The 20,547-nt window shown below is 41.5% G+C and overlaps 2 protein-coding genes across 3 annotated transcripts; both read left to right on the top strand.

The window, feature by feature from the left end:
• Positions 1-1,478: 1,478 nt before the first annotated feature.
• LOC308198064 (uncharacterized protein) lies at positions 1,479-9,691 on the top strand. The gene is made up of 3 exons (XM_080599618.1): positions 1,479-3,256; positions 4,498-4,590; positions 6,917-9,691. Exons 1-3 carry the CDS (start codon positions 2,912-2,914, stop codon positions 6,929-6,931), a joined length of 453 nt encoding a protein of 150 aa, XP_080455744.1. The 5' UTR covers positions 1,479-2,911; the 3' UTR covers positions 6,932-9,691.
• Positions 9,692-9,962: 271 nt separating this feature from the next.
• LOC308198061 (tRNA selenocysteine 1-associated protein 1-like) lies at positions 9,963-19,966 on the top strand. 2 transcript variants are annotated; one of them, XM_080599615.1, is made up of 4 exons: positions 9,963-11,451; positions 13,636-13,831; positions 14,358-14,403; positions 15,222-19,966. In XM_080599615.1, exons 1-4 carry the CDS (start codon positions 11,291-11,293, stop codon positions 15,356-15,358), a joined length of 540 nt encoding a protein of 179 aa, XP_080455741.1. In that variant the 5' UTR covers positions 9,963-11,290; the 3' UTR covers positions 15,359-19,966. The 2 variants fall into 2 exon arrangements, with proteins under 2 accessions (XP_080455741.1, XP_080455740.1); XM_080599614.1 differs by lacking the exon at positions 9,963-11,451 and adding an exon at positions 11,460-12,464.
• The last annotated feature ends 581 nt before the right edge of the window (positions 19,967-20,547 follow it).

A 20,547-nucleotide genomic window follows, 5' to 3' on the forward strand; every position in this document is an offset into this window, starting at 1 on the left:
TAGTGTTACAAATTTTGCTTTGACAGATATTTCATGGTTTATAACTCAGTTTACTTATAACAAAATAATTTGTCCCTCCTAATGTTCCCTAGGGGAAAAGCTATTAGTTTTAGCTATTTAATTGCTTGCAGTTTGAAAGCTCTGTCCTAATGGGATGATTCTTTCTGAAGTATTCTTTAGAAGGTGAAGTAGGGGAAGTGAGTTACAGTTCAGGAGGATGTTTATTGATGTGTTTTTTTCTTTATTTTTTAAGCAAAAACATGGAGGAAGATTTATGATTTATTATTCTTCTTTTTAATACTCCTTTCATGATGAAGTTAATTGTCTGCTTTGAGTTCACATGAAGACCATGTGTTCTTTAGAATCATTTGAGGCCAAATGCTAACTCATCTCTAAAATAAAAAAAATCCAGCAGAATTAATTGAATTTCTTCTTGAGGAGACTGCTTTGTGTTATACTGCTTTCTTGGTTTAGGTCAAATGAGTTATCCTCCAGATAATATTGATGGCTTTTCCTTCTGGGCAAATGGTGTTTTGGGTAATAATGCTTGAGTTAAGGGACTTTGCACTCGGTTTTTAGGGAGTCGCTCTTTTCAAAGAACAGTAGCAGGGAATTTTGTTGACTCTGTGCTCATCTGCCAAGCAATTCTTAGGTGACCATGGGCATTCTTTGGCTTGCAGAAAGAACTCAACACTTTGTTTTGGCATCTAAAAGTTGGACTTCACAACAACCACCTTTTTAGGGGTGGAAGCGACTGGCTTTAAGGTTCTGGTACAGGTGCAATCAGGTGCTGGGTTTTAATTATGTTTTTTTCAAACTGTTCTAAATTGTCTCTGTTAGAACTCCTTTCTACTTCTCCATTTAGGAAGGAGATACAGAAAACTCACACTGCTTTTGATTTCGTTCACAAAGTTTATTGCAGTGCCCTACCTTTTGTTTGTAGAGTAGGTAGTGGTGGTAGTGTTTTTTGTGATGCTGGTCTCTGTTGGGTGCCATGTTCTGGAGCAGGAGCACCACACTGATCTGCTGGCAAGAGTCCCTTTGGACAGTTGAGTTGGAATACTCAGTAAATCTCTGGCCCACCAATGCTATATATCTATGCGTGTGTGTGTGGGTATATATATATTTTATATCCTCAGTCCAATTGTAGATTAGACTTGCTTGAAGGCTGACAACTGTCTTTGCCCCCTTGAAGCTCACAGGTGTTAACAGAAAGAGGAATATGGGCTGTTATGGGCAAGCGATAGTTGTCTGAATGAAGATCTGTTTTGATGTAAGACTTTTTTCAGAATTCTAATGGATTGACAGTTTGGATTAGAGAAAAATCTGAGCATATGCCTTAGGGATCTTTCTTCCTCTATGCAGTTACAGTGCTAAGCAGGCTATATAGCAAACTATAACATTTCTCGTTAGCAATTGAATGAATGAGTCCTAAGAAGAGAAGTTTTGGTGAAGGTTTGTATAGTTTTTCTACAGGAATGATACTTGAAACGAGTGCCAAGTATAAAAAGAAAAAAAAAGCTTAATTTTTGGTTTCATATTTAAGTCACACAGAAAGATACAGGCCAAGAGTGTGAAAAAGAGTAGTAGAAGAGAGCATTCTGCATGTCTGCTAACGATGACTCAGTTTTTGATACTCACCAAACTCATTGTGAGAGAGTTTTTTTCTCATTTTAATAGGAAAAATCTATTCCATAAAACTATGACCATGAATATTCAGATTATTTTTTCTTTTATTGGATGTTATATAAGCTGCCTGTAAGTTAATTTAAGTATTTACGTTAACATTAAGTATTTAATTAATATTAAGTTAATATTAAGTATTTAAGTTAATTTAAGTTTCAAATCATTAAATGGGACTTCCGGATGATGCAATATAAAGAAATCGTAAACACTGTTGTTTATTCCTGTAACACAAATAAAATAATGGTCCAAATATCAAAAGTTCCATAAACTTTTCAAATCAAAACTGTGAAACAGATGTAAGCTACAGGATGCACTGAATATCAGTAGTACCAACTTACATCCCTGCCTAGTCATTTCTAAGTAGATCATGATAGTACTGTACAAATTTTGGTCAGATTTCCTATGCCATTTAAAACATAACTCATCCAATCTTAGTAATCGAATAAAGTAAGTGGCAGGGATGAAAATTGAAGTTGTTAAGAGGCTGTTTTCTGATTTTTATATTTGCATCCTGATACATGGTATAGACTGTATTTACCAGAACACAATCTTCAGTGCTGCTAGTCTGACTTTCTTTGGTGCTTTTTGTGTTTAGTTTGGTTGTTGAACCTACCTGCTTCTTTAAACATTACCTTTTTCCACGTTCACTGCTGTAATGACTTTAGAAACTTTGGCAGCTATCCTGCCTAATTTTGCAAGAGGAACACTTTCTCACTTGTCTTGAGAGTGTACTCTTAATTGAAGCCATGCGAGGGTAGTTAGAAAGGATGATGCTTCTCCAGAGCTTTGATGACTAAAGTATAGAAAAGAAAGAAAAAAAATGTGATCTGTGCGTCTCTGTTCTGCACAGGTTTTGAGTTAACTTTCAGTGTTCTTGCTGTACAGTTGTTGAATAGAGTATAATGTGGAAGCAGGCCTGCCATAAATTAAAATGACGTGGTAGACAGAGGTGGGGAGATCGGGATTTCTTCTGGAAACTTGCTTTCTCTTAATTTGTATGGATTTTTGTTCTATTTAATTTTGTTAATAAATTGGGTGGGATGGGGTGAGAAAGTAGTATGTCTTGTATAAGAAAAATTAAAATTTGCAACTTTAGGAAGTGGAGGAACCAGTGCTACCGAACATACCCCTACCCATCAGTGCTGCATCGCTGCCTCAGTTCAATTCTAGTTTCGTTGGTAGTAGCGCTGTCTCAGCGTCACCGAGCGCTGTTTCAACAGCAGCAATGAGCACGGCAACTCCAGCAGCTGCGACGGTCATGGCAAATCCATCAGAGGTGGAGGGCATGACAGATCCATCAGAGGTGGAGGGCATGACAGATCCATCGGAGGTGGAGGACTTGACAGATCTATCAGAGGAGGAGGTGGAGGACATGATATATACAACAGCGACGTCGGGCATAACGTGTTCAACAGTGCCCTCAGGCTTGACATATCCAATAATGGCGGCGGGCATGCCATATCTACTGATGACAAAGGACATATCAAGGTCAACAGCGGCAACGACAAGCGTGGCAAATTCAACGGAGGCGGCAGGCATGGCAGATGCAGCAGCGACGGCGGCGGGCAAGGTAAATCTTTATGCTATAAATAATGTTTACAATGAGTATACTGCTTTATTGCGAGTTGACTTTTTCTGTGGTGCTCATGAAACTAACAAATATTAGTTTCTACGCAGCTGAATGAATTGGGGTTGTATGCCAGTTTGGGGAAAAAGGCATAAATGTTTTGATTCTGCTTCTCTCAGTCTTAGAGCCTGCCAACTCCCATTTAACGTGATTGTATAACTGCTTCAAATGCTGTGGAAGTCTGCGGGGGAAGGGGGGTGTGGACTTTATGCCAAGTTATTTATAGTGGTTTTGGCAGGGGTAGAGTTAATTTTCTTCGTAGTAGATGATGCTGTGTTGCAGATTTGTGAGCAAAACAGTGTTGGTAAGGCACTGGTGTTTTAGCTGTTGCTGAGCAGTGCTCACACAGTGACAAGTCCTTTTCTGTTTCTCACGCTGCCCTGCCAGCGAGGAGGTCGGGGATGCACAAGAGGCTGGGAGGGCACTCAGCCAGGACAGCGGAGCCCAGAGGACCGAAGGGATATTCCACACCATTTAGCATCGTGCTCAGCAATAAATGCTGGGGGAAAGAAGGGGAAGGAGTGGGGAGTATGTACAGGGTTATGGCATTTGTCTTTCCAGGTAGCCATTACATGCGATGAGTCATTAATGCTACCTCAAATTTAACAACTTTACTTCTTTATTTCCGGTTCTTTTCCCTGTTACACTTGGAGGGAGTGAGCGAGTGGCTGTGTGGTGCTTAGTTGCCTGCAATGGTTAAACCACAACTTTATTTAAGTTATTAAATTAGAGGTAACGTGGTCATATAAGCCTCACATAGAATGAGCCTAGGGTGCAATAATTGGCATATTATTGCAATAAAATAAACATTAATCTGTTCCAGAGTACTTGAAATATTTTTTGTACGGTTTGAAGTAGACAGCTGCTTTAACATGTTGAGGTGTTTGCTGAAGTTCTTGGAGTATCATTGGGCTGAGTTTGCCGTTCTTCAGCTTCCTGGCTTGCTTTTCCGTGCATTTAGACCTAAGTAGCATCTCCAGCTTTTCCTCTCAGTTTCTGGAATTTGGTTTTGAAGATATTGTCCTATACCCACTTGGAAACTTCCCTGTGTTTTATTATTACTTTCATCTGCAAAATAACTCAAACATCAGGTTTTTCGACGTCACTGCGGGACTTCTGTTGGGTAGTGAATTCAGGTAGTTGTTGCTCTTAAATATAAACCTTTAATTCTTTTGAAAATACAGATACAACCAGCAGGTACTGTTAGCAGTCCTGAGTTCGCGTTTTCATCTCCAGTTGTGAAATCTACTGAGGCAGAAGTGCTACCTACGTCTTCTGTAAGTAAAATAATAAAGGAGCTTGACTTTTTTTCTTAGGCATTTAGTAGGCTGTTGCAGAACACTAAAGCAGAATCTGCCTTAATGGAGAAAAGTATGTAGGCTTCTGGCTTATAATTTGTCATTCAGCATGCGTGCTACAAATGTGAAGAGCAGCTTTCAGATTTGGTTTTGTGTGTGCATTCGATTGAAGTTCCTGTGGCTTGAGAATCTGAAAAACCTCTCTTGTTCATAGCAGATTGGGTTTACATTTAGTGTTCCCGTTGTAAAATCGGCAGAACTTTCTGGACCCAGTGGTACTCCAGTGACGCCCTTTCTTACCCTAGGTAACTGAAACTTTAGCACTTCAGATCTGAAGTGCTGATTTTCCTTTTTTTCTTTATTAAATCTTCAATCTGTCTTGTCTGCGCATGCTAGCAATTCCAGGCAGTGTTGGACTTCTGCAGTATTTTTCCAGTGACAGATCTGCTTTTATATTTTTTTTTTGTTTTGTTGCTTTTTGTTTTGCTTGTAATCATAAAGCATTGCAAAGTAAGTAGAATTTGTGAAGAGTCTTATGTGAGAAGCATGAAAGCTGGAAATTCTTGTTTCTAACAAAAGTGAGTATAATCTGCTCTAACTAGGTCACATTGTGAAAGCTGTTTTTGTTTTCTTTTGTTTCAAAAGACACCACCACCTCAACCAACATCAACACACAGAAAGAGGAGGTCAAAGATTTTGCTGGTGGTCCCTTCACCACTGCCCACGTCTTAAAGGAAGGAAGCGTCTTAGACGTTCTAAAAAATCCTGGTGAGATAATGAACTCCTTTTAAAAAGATGCTGCAAAAAATACGCTAGCATTTTTTATTAAAAAAAAACCAACACACGACTTATGGTTAATAGAGTATCTGCTATAAATATGAATGTAGGAGAGCATTACATTAAGCGCTGCGTTTGTTAGGGTGCATCTGCCCCCTTCTATTCTAAGTGGTGTTTGTTGCTGGAAGTAAAACTGCAAGATGAAAAGCAGATGGGTTGCATCTCCTTTACGTGTTAGGATGTAATTGTAAATGAGGTACTAAGAGAATTAGCCAGATAATCGGTGTTTCATTTTAAGTAAATACAATTTGTGGAATTGAAAAGGAAATGTTTGTAAAACTCAACACTCCTGTCCCACCTTCAGCCCAGGTGAAGAAAGAATAGGAAAGAGCTTCAGTTCCAAATACATGGCGAAAGCTGCGAATCTTTGGGCCTTAGCTTACAATGGCTCCTGTGGATTAAAATTTAAACTGCAAACAGAAGTGGAGTGTTTTACGTTAAAAACCCTTTTCTGAATTTTGTTTTTAAGCAATTGCAATTGTTTTCAACAGTTTCATAAAGTGTGTCTGTGGAAAAGATATCTTTTAAGAAAAAGGGCTTTATTGAATTTGATCTTTTCCCAAAAGTCTTCTTCTAACTTACATACTTGTTAAGAAGGCAGCACATTTCTCTGTTGGAAAGAGCTAAGTGAGAGAAAATACATTGTGCATTTTGTTTAAGGAAAGACCTCTGAGTGAAGTGACATTCACTTTCTTTATCGGTTTAAAAGAAGCAGAATCTAAATCCACATTGTTCAAAGACTTCATTTTTGACTAAAAAAAACCCAACAAACAAACCACAAAACAACTATGTTCAAGGTAGATTTACAAGCAACTTGAGCTGCTGTTTAAGATGCATTTCCTTTAGTCTTTCTGTATTAGTAGCTTGTCTTTTCTGTTAAAATTGCCACCTTTTAAATAAGGAGTTGTCCTGTGTCCGATGCATTTTGAAAAAGATTATAGAAAATTAGACAGTTGTTCAATTGTCTTGAGTTTTTATTATTTAATTAATATTCAGCATCTGTGGGAAAATACCGTATGGATTGCTGCTCCGAGTACAAACTTCTGTACAGTTACTGGAGTAGATTTGAGTCATCTGCTACGGAAGGAGGAGCTTTAGAAATTTGATTCGATTGGGCATCGCGTCTTAATCAAATTGCATTATTTCCATTCCACGTTGGACTGTCAGATTTCAGTCAGCTACTGTCTGTTTGTACTTGTATCGACCAGTGAAAATGTTGATTTAAAGCTTGCTTGGAAACAAAGAGTTAAATGAAGCTTTAACGAAATGTTCTGTTGTGACCCAGTGCAGCAGATGAAATTTCATCCGTTTAGATAAGATTTCTGGGGACTTCCTGTTGCGCTCGGTCTGAATGTCTAGTTGTAACCATTGGCACCTGGGTTGAAATTTTTGCCCTCTAGTAAAGTCACTTAGTTACATGTAGTGAGGTGCTGGGCTAACAGGAAGACTTTTTTTTCTTGCTTCCTAGACTTTGGATTGTTGAAAACACGCTCTTCTACGTCTGCACAACCTACAACAAGCACAGTGGTTTATACTAGGCCTGCAATAACAACTTTTTCTGCAGGTAAAGAGACTTCTAAACAAGCATCGTACTGGCAATCTGATACATGTGACCCTTTTCTGCAAAACAAAGACATAAAGGACAAATGTGTAACTTGTCAAGCTACTAAAGCGTCAACAGTTGAGAGTATGAAACAGACAGTAAGTTCAAGTCAATGCGACACCTCAAAGCCAGCAGCGCCCCCAGCAGGGATGCTGGGCTTTGGAGACAAATTCAAAACAGTACCTGGAACGTGGGATTGTGATACATGTCTTGTCCAAAACAAACCGGAAGCTACAAAATGTATAGCATGTGAGACACCAAAACCTGGAACGGGAGTAATGCCTGCTCTGACATGACCAGTGGTCACAGACAGCTCGGTGACAGTGACATCCTCCTCGAGCAGCACTGACACAACAGCCACTCTGGGCTTTGGAGACAAATTTAAGAAGGCGAAAGGCTCTTGGGACTGTGGAATATGCCTTGTACCAAATAAGACGGAAGATAACAAATGTGTAGCCTGTCAGTCTGAGAAACCAGGTATGGTCCTTTTTTTCCTGTTGTTTCCATCCTAGCCTCTGTGAATCTTGTACAGAATAAAAGTACGTTGCATATATGGAATATTTTAAGCAACACGATTCCCAGGTACGGTTGATGGGTTAGCGGCTGTCTGCAGGATTGGTTTACAGGCACTTCAGAGGTCTCAGCCCAGGTTCCAGCCTGTCGCATAAATTGAACTGATTGTGAAATGTATTAGTACGGAGCTGGATCAATGCAGATACCCCCGGCTTTGCAGCTGGTGAGGGAAGATGGCTGAAGTGGGTGACTTAATTTAAAAACAACATAGTGATTTTTCACTGGCGAAAATGAGAACTCCATAGAAAGAGTTAAAAATGACTGCGTTTTTCTCTTTCAAAAAATAAGTAAAAAAAATTACAGAATGTGTCCAAAATGCCTCTACTCACCGTTTGTATGTAATTGAGGGGAGATGTGAAGCCAGATTTCAAGACAGTGTAGTCTTAACTAGTCTTAAGCTAAAGCAGAGAGATGCCTATGAAGGTCAGTGGTAGGCTTCAAGAAAGCGAGTGACCCGCTGGGTAACTTCTTCAGGGCAGTACTGGGTTGTTTCCCATTGTGTGTGACCGTAATTGATTTTGAGCGTGGTTGTATTGTTTTTAAAATACGATTCTAATTCTAACTTTGACTCTAAAAGTCATTTAACATGCCATTACATCGAAAAACACCTGTGCAAATATATCGTGGAAGAAACAAATTAAGATGGACTAGACCGGGCTTTTGTAATCATCCTGTGCGGTAAGACTGAAATTTCATGAGGTAAGATAATGGATTTCAGACAGAGTTGATTCTCTTGGACTTCCAACCTCTGAGCGGTCAGTCGGCATCTTTGTCTGAGGCTCTTGCCATTGCAAGGAGGAATTTTGGAAATGAGGGGTTTACTGTGACCATGGTGCAGTGAATTGCACGGTTACGTTGCACTTGTCAGGAGGAAGAGCGATGCAAGTAATACTAGGATAAAAGTTTTCTGCGTGTGCCGTGGAAGGGAAGAGCCATTCTTGTCTTTCCGGTTTTGAATTTGAAGCGTTATCTTCTGCTTCTCTCTTAAAAGGCACCTTTTTTTTTAAAAGGCACCTGTCAGGCCTCTTTATGGAGGTTACACTGTGGTCAACAGCAGCAGAAGCTTGTGTGCTGAACAGAGTTGTGTGTTGTTGGGAAGCTTTGAGTTCCACTCTGGTTTTTTTGTTTGTTTGTTTGTTTCTTTGTGGGTTTTTGGTGGCTTTTATTTTTTTCAGGGGCGGGGGGGGGAGTTGTGGAGTAGTTTTGAACATTTCTGTGGGATTTGACAAATCAGATTTAAAAGTTAATGCTCATTTTATAGTTCATGTTCAAACAGGATGGTTAACTGTCTTGTTTGTCTCACAGAGGGTCCAACACCTGTGACCAGTAGCAGTGCATCTGCATTTTCTGCTCCTTCTGGAGAATTTCTGGATTTAGACAAATTCAAGAAGCCTGAAGGAAGCTGGGATTGGGAGACCTGCTTGGTTCAAAACAAAGCAGAGGCCACGAAGTGTGTAGCCTGTGAAAGTGCAAAGCCAAGCACCAAAGCAGAGCTCAAAGGTAATCCTTAATGATTAAAACGAGGATGCATATTCTGTGATTTATTTTTTGGTTTGCTCTGATTTTTTTTATTTTCTTACCTGTTAAGCACAATTATTTTTTCCTTTGAGGTGTGGCAAAATTATTCGTTTTTCCTGTAGGAATATTGCCTAGATAACATCTGTTTCCACACTTTTCCCCAAGAATAAGTTTATCCTTTTTAGAGAAAAGCTTTCATTAATGACGTGCTTGTTCTTTACATGCCCTACACGTTGTTCATTTGGAGTTCAGACTAAAAACATGATCTTTCAAAGAAGTTCGTATACTTTTTAAAGCCAGGTGGTGGGCAGAAAACACAATTGTGAAAAGTTTTATGTAGAGAGGAAGCATGGGGTTTTCTTGTTTGTTTTACTGTTTGGTGGGTTGTTTTTTAAACAGTTTTGACTGGAAAGATCAGGACTAGAATGTAGTTCAAACCTTCATGTACTTCAGGTAAACAGAATATCTTTTGTCTTCACTTGTGCGCTTATGTCCATCAAGTAAGACCTCTGAAACCATACTAGAAAAAATCTGCGGGATTTGATATGTTCATGTACTAGAGCTTTAGAAAAAGTTTAATTCCTATATGCAGCATGTCTTCTGTCCTGGTTATTGATACGTACGCAATTAGTAGCAATCCCTTTTTTGATCTCAACACTAGGTTTAGACAAAAAATTGCGACACCTTAAGGAACCTGTCCTGCATCTCATACAAGCACAGAAGTTGCAGTGTCTCAATGCTAGCAGTACAGTTGGTGGTAAAATCTTTAGTAGGGTGAAATAGAGGCCTCACACTTTTCAGAGAAAAAAAGAGATGAGAGTATCTTATTCCCACGTACTTGCAACTATGCTGCAGAGTGTACTGCTGTTACTCTAGTGCTACAAAGGTCCAAAAATCACTGAACAGTTATTAGCCAGTTTTGTATTCCTTTAATTTGTTGAAAGACTGCAGTAGAGGATTGAAGTTTTTATTGAGGATCACTGTGTGGAAAAATTCTGATTGTTAAATGTCATTTGTATGACTTAAGAACCGCGTTTTGGAGTACAGAATTCAGTATTAATTCCAGAAGGGGTAAGGGGAAGGACATTAGCTAGTAATCCCGAACAAAAGCAGTGTATAGAGCTATACTGATTTTAATCGCAGTATTCTTACAGTTGGTCTGTTACTGAACAGATATGTTTTGGGGAGATATGGTGGCCAGGGAGGCGTGTGTGTTTGTGTGCTTCCTCTTCTAGTTAAGGTTCTGGGGTTTGGTTTAGTCAGGAAAATTCGATGAGGCACCTTGTGTAAAAGGAAATGTTAACCAGCATTTTTCAACACGGTGTAGTCCCTTAAAAGTGTCATAGATGAAAAGAGGCCATAACCGCTGGGGGAAAAAGTTAGTGGGAAACTGAGAGCAGGATCACATTCAGTAGTGAGAGAGCAGCAGCCTAGGGAAAGCTGATGAATGACTGTAACAGATAGTTCTATTTTAAGTGTAAAACAACACTCAGTACTTTATAATGGTGGTCTTACCAGAGGGTTCTTCTCCATGGCTCCTAAAAGCACGTCTTGAAGGCATTCGAGTGCAGTGAACTTAAGCTGTAAGAGTTGGGCTGGTAAGCTTGGCCTGATTTGAAGCTGTAGGCACGGGGCTATAATTTCTGAACAGGCTACAAAAGAAACTGTACCACTGTGCTTTTCAGTGCTCCGTTTAGCAAAGCCATCAAATTGTTGCAGGCAATTGATGTTGTTCTTCTAAGAGCACCTGAAAGATATTTTTGTTTGAAGAGTTCGGAGGTACCGGTTAATACTGGTTCAGATAATTACAGCCAGCTCTTGGTGTTTGTGACCAATAAAGTTTGTGGCTCCAAAAGGAGTGGGTTAGTGCTAACTGATTAACTGCTGTATATGCAGAAATATGGAATCTGATTACTTACGCAGAGAGCACTTAAAATGTATTGTTTTGCTGGCTCTCAGTGAGTTGCATCTTAATGCTACCAAGGAATAAGCTTTTTGCTCCTGGCCCAAGTTTTTTAATTTGGTGAAAGCCTTTTCTGTGCACGTGCACATGCCAGAGAGGTTGCTTAAGTAATAGAAGCTATAGTAGCTGCTATCTTCTGTTTTTTGTAGAAGACAGAAACTGAATTCGTTAGCTTTGTAACTGTTATGCATACCAGAATTGGTTTTCTCCCTTTTGAAAATAGTAGAGGGTATGCCTATGTCAGATTTGGTGAGCAAGGTGATCAGATGAGGGCACTGCAAGACTGCCAGAACGCACCAGGTCTGGGGGGAAAAGGAATCCGGCTGAGCATAGGAATTTCTAAAAGGTAACCAAGGAGTTGTGCATTGATACAGTTATTCTAAATAATCGGATTCTTGTAGCTCTGCCTTTGGAAAGTCTGTGGCCCTTGCTGTAGTGGCTGTACACAGGATGCAGTCTACAAAACCAGAAATGCAGAAGTCCTATGTTTTGACTCCCTGGATTCATCAACCTGCTTCAGGATGGCTGGGGGAATCCAACTGTTAAGTCTAGCCAGACAGCGCAACTTGGGCTTAGCTGCCATTGTAACCAGCCTTGTTTCTCAACAGTAGCAAAGCTGAATGCATTGGAAAATATTTTCAGGTTTGGGCCTGCATAAGGTAGAAGGGACAAGAAGTGGTTTTATATGCTAGGGAGTTCTTGTTCTTAGAGCTTTCCCTCTAGTTTGAGAGAAGCACATAACTAGTTTTACAGTGGGTTGACAGGAAAGAAGTGGGGGGGAAAAATGGGAACGCAGGGAGAAAGCCAAAGGCGTTATTACTAGAACAGGTTTAGAATGCTATTCTTTGCTTTTCATGAGCTTAGGGCAATGGGGAGTTTAAAGCTTAGCACTTCCTGAGAGGGTTTCTTACTCTACCGGCTCAGTTCTATCACTTATTTAAGGCAATTCAGGTCTCTGAACGGTTAAAGAATTGATACCAAATTTGATGAACTTTGATCCAGGATACTGACAAAACAGGACTTCATATAAACAATTTCAGTATGTTCATGAGGTTAGCTTGTGCGTTCTGTTAAATAGTAAAAAATGACACTTCTGTTTCTGTTTACCTAGCATAATTCTGCAAATGTTGCCTCCTTCTGCTTTAGAATGGAAATGCTCTTCTCCAAGAGAGCACTGTCCAAACTTCTTTGCCAAAATTTTTTGATTAAATTAATATTGTTTTATTTTGAAAACAAGAATAAGCCACAAACATGTTTTCTTGCTTCGGCTATCCAGAAGAACGTCAACAGTATTTTCAGATTTTCCTTCCCTACACAACTGTATGTAGGAAGAGTGCAGTTGGAAGCAGAAGACCTAAGGTGATGTATCTTCTGTTTGTTTACTACAGTAACAAGACAATGGATTACCTCTTTATTAGAACTTGTGTAGCTTTGCAGTATTGAAACAAATGTAGGTATTAAAATACACATCAGTAATACGTTTCTGAATGGCTGAGTACCGTGCTCTCTTAGCATTGAAATACCCAGCCATTGGATTAGTTTGTCCCTCATGTTTGCTTAGTTTGGAAGCTATTTCAGAATGCCTTCAGCTTGTATTCTTCCCCAAAAGCATAGAACTCACTTCTCTGCATCCTCAATTCAAGTCAGAGAAACTGGACACTGCAAACACAGGAGGTCTGCCTGTACAGAATCAGTGAAGACAAGTCTAAACAGCGGATTTTTTTGAATATGCAGCTGGGTTATCTGAATGTTCTTTATGCAGTGTACCTCAGTTTTAGTACAGATAGCACTTGTCTTGGTTCTTGTCATTAGTCTGAAGCTGCCCCTGAGAAAATCTTGAAAGGGAAAGTAGTGAAAGCTAATCAGCTGGCCCTTTCTTCTTAAGAACCAGCGTATTTTGTAATTCTCCCACTAATAATAAGGCGTCATGCTGGAGAATCGCGATTGTGTTGTTAAGCAAGACTGACTTCACCTGAGTGGTATAGTTGGCAGCTGTTGAATGTTTAATGGACTTTAAACAAACAAAAAAACAGAGCAGGTGGAGGTAGACATGGCAAACTGACAGGCAGTGTCAGATGCTTCTTTGAAATGGATAATCTGACTCCATTCACTTCTTTCTGGAAATAAGATCTAGTAATTAAACAAATAAAAGATAGAAGGGTTAAGACTGCATCTTTAAAGCAGCTGTGCTTGATAAATGTCTCTGGTCTTAAATCAATCTTTAGCAAAGCACAGAGACTTAGCAGCAGCTTGCTTATGCCAACGCTAAAAATACTTGATGTGTACAGGTAACCATGTCAAGGCTCTGGAGTTAATCCATGAGAACAATTCCTTCTGGTATTGGCAAAGGTGAGGATGCTTGCTTCTATAGAAATGAGGTTTTGAGCTGTGACTTAAGCTGTCACTTAGGTGACTGTTTAGGAAAGCTTCCTTTTAAGCTTTGAAGTATGTAAGCTAACAAATTGTTTAAGTTCAGAACTGGGTTTACAGTTTCTTGTTCTCTGACTGTATGCAACTCCTCATGTTTCAGACTGAAAGCAGAATTGCAGCGGTACCAGTCATACAACTATAATGATTATTACCAAGATTACCAGAACTACTACTCGCAGAGGAGTTACGATGCTTACGCTGACTACAACTACAGCTCCTATGCTCCCTATGACAGCATGCAAGCTGTTGGAGACTGCTCTTTAGGAGATTCTTTAATGGCTCCAGCTGTTTTTGAGGTAAAGATAGTGCACGCTTGCTGTAAAGAAAATATTTCACAGATAATACGTTGTACAGATTTGTGTGAATCAGCAAAAAGAATCCGAAGTTGAAAACATGCTTTCTGCTTAGTGTGAAGTTAAAAGAGCAGATTCCATTCAGAGGTGTTTGTATTTAAGTGCTTAAATAGTAAATCCATAGAATTAGTGATTTATACACCATTATTTGTTCACGCATACCAAAGAATGGTTTTGACAGCATAATTGCGTACGCTTCTTCTGTTCCTGTTCTTCTGATTTGCTTTGCTTAAAGCAAATTAAACAGTTGTTGTAAGTGGTCTTATCGTGGTCAATGTATTAGTTGTGACCTCCGGAGGTCCCTTCCAACCTGTACTGTAATATTGGCTTTCTTCTAAAAATAAGTAGATAAAATGCCATCTATCCTTGTAGTTGTAGGAAGAAGGAATGGGTTGAGACTGCAGCACTTTGAATCTGTGATGCTTTCTGAAATGAGTTATGACTAAACTTAGCCTTTTCTGTCTTTCAGGAATCTTCAGTTATGACTAATATCGGTGATGACCTAATTACTGACGGTAATAAGGGTTCTATCATTGTCACTTGAGTTTAGCCATCCTTGTGCCTTTTAACAATACAAGCCAACCTCTACTGGATGAAGAACATCTTGAAAATTCAGCTGAGGTCAAACCTCTGTGGGGTTGATCTGCAATCAGCTGGGGTTTTAAAGCTGATACAGCATACACTGACCGCATCAAGTAAAACGGGACACTGTCAATGCTTCGCAGCAGGTTTCTTGTACCTGTGCCTTCATTCCCATTTGAAAATGGTCTAAGACAGAATTTTGTTCTTTGTATTGGTTCCGCTAAACAGATTTTATATTAGAAACTCAGTAATATGCAAAAGCTTTGTTCTCCACCCTGAGGTAAAAGCTTATGTTGCAGATTCCAAAAGGAGGATTCAGCTTGCACTTACAAATACGGTACAAAACATATTTGTGTCCTGGAAGGTTTGCAAAGTTCCTCACGTGGAGGCATTTTGTGTTAGTGTTTAGAAACTATCCTATGTAACGTGTATTGCCGTAGAAGTGAATTAAATGACTCTTGGGAGGGTTTCATGGCTGATTATCCTTAACCGTTATCTTTACTATCTTAAACCTTGTCTTTGTCTTTATCTTGAAAGACAATTCTAGTCCCAGCCTTCTAATATAAAAATTCCCAAAAGTTGGAGTTGTGAGGCTCAAAATTTTAGAGGACTAAATACCTCACTAAAATTAGTAGATCTAATAGCTTATTACACTTAGCTTAAAATACATTTTGTTAGCCATTTCACATGAAGTTTTTTTGTGCGCATGCCTCAGATTTGATACTTGGACTTACCAGGCTTTTATTTTCAGATCCACAGCTCTACTTGGATGTTGATGAAATTAACAGACAATTCACGGAGACAAGCGAAGAACTCTACGATTCACTCATGAATTGTCACTGGCAACCTCTGGATACGGTCACTTCTGAAATCCCCTCTGCTATTTAAGCGTCTTCTAGAGCATGACCGTTAGGACCAAAGTGCTAAAACTACATTTCTTCTACATTATTCTAGCTCATAAGTTTTAAAGCACAATGATAGGTTGGGTTTTTTTTGCTATGCTTTTGACAGTTTCTGTAATCTTTTTGTTCATCACTCCCTTCTTGGAGCATCATGAAGTCATGTAAATATTCGAGAAATGTAAAGAGGTAAATGGGGTCTTATCTTAAAGATAAGACTTGCCTGTGTAAATAAAAAATTTGTTTCTGCAAACCTGCCAGCAAGGGATTTTACTTGTACCTGTGTGCAGCACGTTCTCTTCCGGCTTATGGAATTTAACAAGGTAGTAAGGGTATTTCATCTGTCTTTATTTTTATATGGGCATTAGGACACAAGCGAAATCTAGCTTTCCCTTGTTTTCCTGGTTCCTTAGGTAAGCGACAAGCCAAGCCTTTCATGTGCTTGCTTAGACTGGAAGTATGTATGGGAGACACTCACAGGCCTTGCTATGGAAACACCTGTGCCCACTTTTTCCTGCAGGCTGCTGGCTCTAACTGTACTACTGATACATGCTAGGTCAGCTAAAATTGGCTTATAAATAGGGTATGTTAAGCATATGGAAGTGTAGACTTCAACTGCCATAGCTACAAACATCCCGTGGAATGAGGATGATGTCTGCTGGCACTCTCTGCATCAGCATTCAGTTTTCCCTTGCCCTTCTTACTGTTAGACTTCTCAGCTGACGCTTTACAGCGAAGAAATTGCTACAACATAATCCGTGTTCTTAAACCTAAAAAAAAAAAATCTTGGAGAAAACAACTTGCTGGTTTTCCCTCCTTGCTGGCAAGGAGAAAAATAGTCCACCAGGAACAACAAAAAAATCCTAGTAACAGCTCCTTAAGTTATACCCTCTGCTACCCTCTCTGATTGCTCTGGTCTTCCTTCATTCGTGGTAATGAAGTTTTTAAAGCTCTGGTAGAAGGATGACAGCACTCAAGTCAAAGGAGATGAGAGCAATGAGGAAAGCTTTGCTTTAAGCTAGAGCAGTCTTGCGAGTTGCTGCCTTTATGCTGTTCTTATCTTGAAGGGTACAGAGTCTTTTCCAGTCATAGGGACTCCATAACCCTATGAGTATGGAGAAATAGTTGCTAATTAACAGTGTGTATAATAAGTAAGTGAGGCTGGAAACAAAAGAATATTCCTCCAAGAAAAAAAAGGAAGCAGAAATTACTGTACTTAATAGCTGGGGAAGCTGTTAAAGCTAGTTGACACAGTTCTGGTACTGCCGTGTGTGTTTTGGGGGCAACATAAACCATAATTGCTGTGATGGCAGGTAAGAATCCAATTCTTTTTTATGGCTTAGTGTAGTCAGTGAAAGCAGTGGTCCTAAGCTGCATGCTGTTCTTAAATGTAATGCAAATTCTCTTTTGTGACTCCTCAGTACTTCCAGGTTACTTGTAGCTGATCACCAGCAACTGCTTCTGTTAGCTATTAGCTGTTGGGTTTTTGCTAGGAATACTTTCAGTCCTGAATTGAAATGATGACATCCTGAAACAGAAGAGGCTCTTGGAGTATTGTAGGAAGCACATTCTTCCTGGTTCTAGTGCAGGTGTAGACGTAGGAGGAGACAGAAGGCAAAGAACCTCACATAGGTGGAGGGGGTGAGGTGGCATCACAGTTAGAGCTGTTGCAGTTAACTCTTCCCAAAGCATGAAAGCAACGTGGCTGGGAACAGGGATTTGTTGGGTTGCTTCTTTGTGTGAGCCAGGGAGTCTTTTGAGGGGCAGATTAATAAGAATATGACACAAGGTAGAGGTGCAATAGATGAAGCAAAGAATCTGGGTGGGAAAAGGGTTGCTTGTACGTGTCTATGGAATTGTTTCAGGGGACTGAGCTGGGGCAAATTCAAGATAATAGATGCAGCCTCCTTGACTTTGGATGGCAGTGCTGAAGCTTCAAAACCTTACAAGCTTTGATGCCACTTCAATTGTAGTGCATAGCTGTGGTACTTGAGCTCAGAAGTGCAAACTGCACAGGATTTTTTTATCTATTTTCTTCAACGTGAGCAGCAAAACATCTTCCAGGAATGTGCCTGGGTGCTACGCTGCTTTGACATGGCTTGCTTTGCATCACCAAACACAGTAGTTAGGTTGCATCGAGTACTTTGTGGAAACATTCATTGTGTTGTCACCCAGAAATGGGATGCTACAGATGTGTGTTGGCCCGGCAGTATCAGTGCTGTTTTTTGGCCTTTGAGAGGTTGGTCCATAACATGTGACCTGTGTAACGAGGGGCCCACATAGATTGGTGACTTCATTAAGTCTGATGCTGTGGTGGTGTGTGACCCAAGGCCCTGAACGTCAGAAAATCAGGCTGTGGCCACCTATTTTATGCAGACTTTGCCTATTAACAAGGTCTCTACACTGTACATTAGAGACGTGCGCCTCCTTTTCCGGACTAGATAGTGAAAATACCAGTTTTGTAGTTCAGTGAATGAGATTGGTTGGGCTGTTTGTTCTCCAGAGCTGAAAAATGTTGGGAGTGTATTCTCTTGGAGTCCACAGAAATGAAAATGATGAGAGGAAGAGAACGTTGGTTGCAGCCCGCGTGCTGCTGTTATAAAGTAGTTCTCTGATGTCTTTTTCCCTCTGCTGAGACTTATCAGCCTATCGTCCTTTCCTGTTAGGAGCGCATACCTGGCTTGGGATGGTGTGCGCAGTGCAGATTCTTTACCGTAAGAGCACAGTGAATGCCAGACTTCTTCCTGTACTGCCGTGTTAACCGTGAGTCACAAATTCAGGAAGCAGTGATTGCATCGGAACTGCTAGAATGCTTTGCGGAGTCTTTTTACTGGGTAAACTTCACAGCTGCAGTTACAACTTCCAGCCTGTGTTAGCTGAACACATCGTACTGGTGCCCGCCATCAGTTTGACAAAGATGGGATTGCAGTAGGAACTTGCTTTTTTCCTTCTTTTTAATTAAACAAGTCTTTGAAGCAACTTTTCCAACACCGCCATACTTCACTTCTTCCAGTTATTTTCTGTTTTACTTAGCTGAAATGTTTTTTTTTCTTCCAAGCTTGAGGAAGTTTTCTACAAGAATGTCCCGTAATGATTTCATAAACTCTTTTCGTTGTACCTAGCTGCAACAGAGAGTGGGGGGAAGATTGATCAAATGGTGATGATCGCTGTCATTCTGCTGGACACGCAGATACTTGCCTTTCGTTTTGGCTCATTTTTAATACCAATTAACTTCAGTGCCTCGCGTTAATAGACACCGTTTGACTGCATCGGCAAATGTTTCTGAGTCGTGAGTGTCATTAAAGGCCTGTCACCCTATGGAAATCCTTCTAAATAAGAAAAATGGAATTCAAATAAATAAATAAAGCAGCGTTTGAACTTATGAGCAAACCTAGCGTAGCTGCCTTTGACGCTGATCTGGAGGAGAAAAATCACGTTATCACACTACTATGGTTGCCTTAATAGGTTTGGTGTACATGAGGGAGGGAAGTATTATGTGATGTTTGCCTAGCTATTACATGGCCGATGCAGGAGGGGTTTTAGTCAGTTCCCTGAGCACGTATTGTTGCAGAAGTCGGTGATTTCACTGCCCAATGTCTGTTATTAAGGGCACGATTCATGTCCCGTTATCGTTTTTATTCTTTATTTATGTGTTTATTTTCTGGGGCGGCGATCTGTCACGATGCCCATCGTTCCCCTGCCGTGGGGTAGAATTTAGCGTGACGACTGCTTCCCGGACCAACGGGGCCACGAATCCGGCCTAAAACACTGCTTGTGCGTTGGTTGTCGGCGTGGGGGCTGTTGGTTGTCGGTGCGGGGGTATCGGTTGTCGGTGCGGGGCTTTTCTGACGAGCACTGTGGGCTCGGGGCGCCGTCCCACGCCCGGCGCGGTGCTGCGGCACACCAGCGGTCGGCGCCACGGCGCGGGGAGGCTCTGGAGGTGACTCCTAGCCCCGTGCTTACGGTGGCCGGGCCGGGGTTCATTATGGCGGCCGGGTCCTGAGGGCGGGAGCGGGAGGGCGGCGGGACCGGGACGGGACCGGGGCGGGGCGAGGAACGGGAGCGGCAGCGGGAGGGGGGGGGCGCGCGTTCCCGTGAGGGGAGGGGGCGCGCGAGGGAGGGAGGGGGAGGGTGTGAGAAACACTCCGTAGCCAATAACTTGGGCTCAGGCGAGGAGCTCGGCGAAGCAGGAATTTATTCGCGATCGCAGTGGCGGGCGTCCCGTCCGTGCGAGGACTACCGCACACCAAATTTCCCTGGTGTATTGCCAAGCACTTCCCCGTGCAAGGGCTTACCATACACCACATTTCCCGAGACTCTTCCTTTCTCTCCCTTATCTCACGCTTCGTCCGTCTCCGGCCGCGCCCCTCGCGGAGCTGCGGAACCGCGGATCAGGACTCCACACTCGCTCCGTACAAAAGTACGTCTCAATCACACGGCACACAGAGTCTCACCCGACCCCCAAGGCAATACTTCCTATTTCTTACCTTGGTCTGTGCACAGAGTTACCGGATCAATTCTCAAAGCCGGAGTGCCTGCCTTCTTCCCTTCCCCACTCCTTCACGGATCCTGCCTCTTTCATCAGTCTCGGGCCCTCTGTCAGCTCTCCGCAGAACCGCCGCCGTCGATGCACAGGACCGCTGAAATCAGCGGGGCATGCCTTCCTGCTGCTGCGGCGGTGGGGCTCCCCAGTAGGCGACTGGCTCCCGGACGAGCCCCCAAATTGTGAGAAACACTCCGTAGCCAATAACTTGGGCTCAGGCGAGGAGCTCAGCGAAGCAGGAATTTATTCGCGATCGCAGTGGCGGGCGTCCCACGAGCAGGAGCGCCCCTGCTGGTTCCAAAACCCAGTTTATATACTTTTTGATGACGGGACCCTCCCCTGTTTCCCCACTGAGGGGGTGATCCAGGCTCACAATCTGTCTGATGCTTCCCAGACAATGCATGGCCTTCAGTTGCCGGCCTGTTAAATTTCGAATTTCTTTCGACTTTTTTACTGGTTGAAGCGGTAATGGTTCTTCACTTACCTGACTTGACTCAACACCGTGATTTTCCCCGAATTGTTCTACGGAGTCTGGTTGTCTGCATTTTACAAGGTCGCCTGCTAAGCGTTCTTATCGCTGCAAGCACACCTCGATACCCCATTCCTTACCTTTAAACAACGTAACTCTGCAAAAA

Source organism: Anser brachyrhynchus (assembly GCF_964034855.1).
Source record: "Anser brachyrhynchus genome assembly, chromosome: 7".
In the NCBI taxonomy this organism is placed as follows: Eukaryota; Metazoa; Chordata; class Aves; order Anseriformes; family Anatidae; genus Anser; species Anser brachyrhynchus.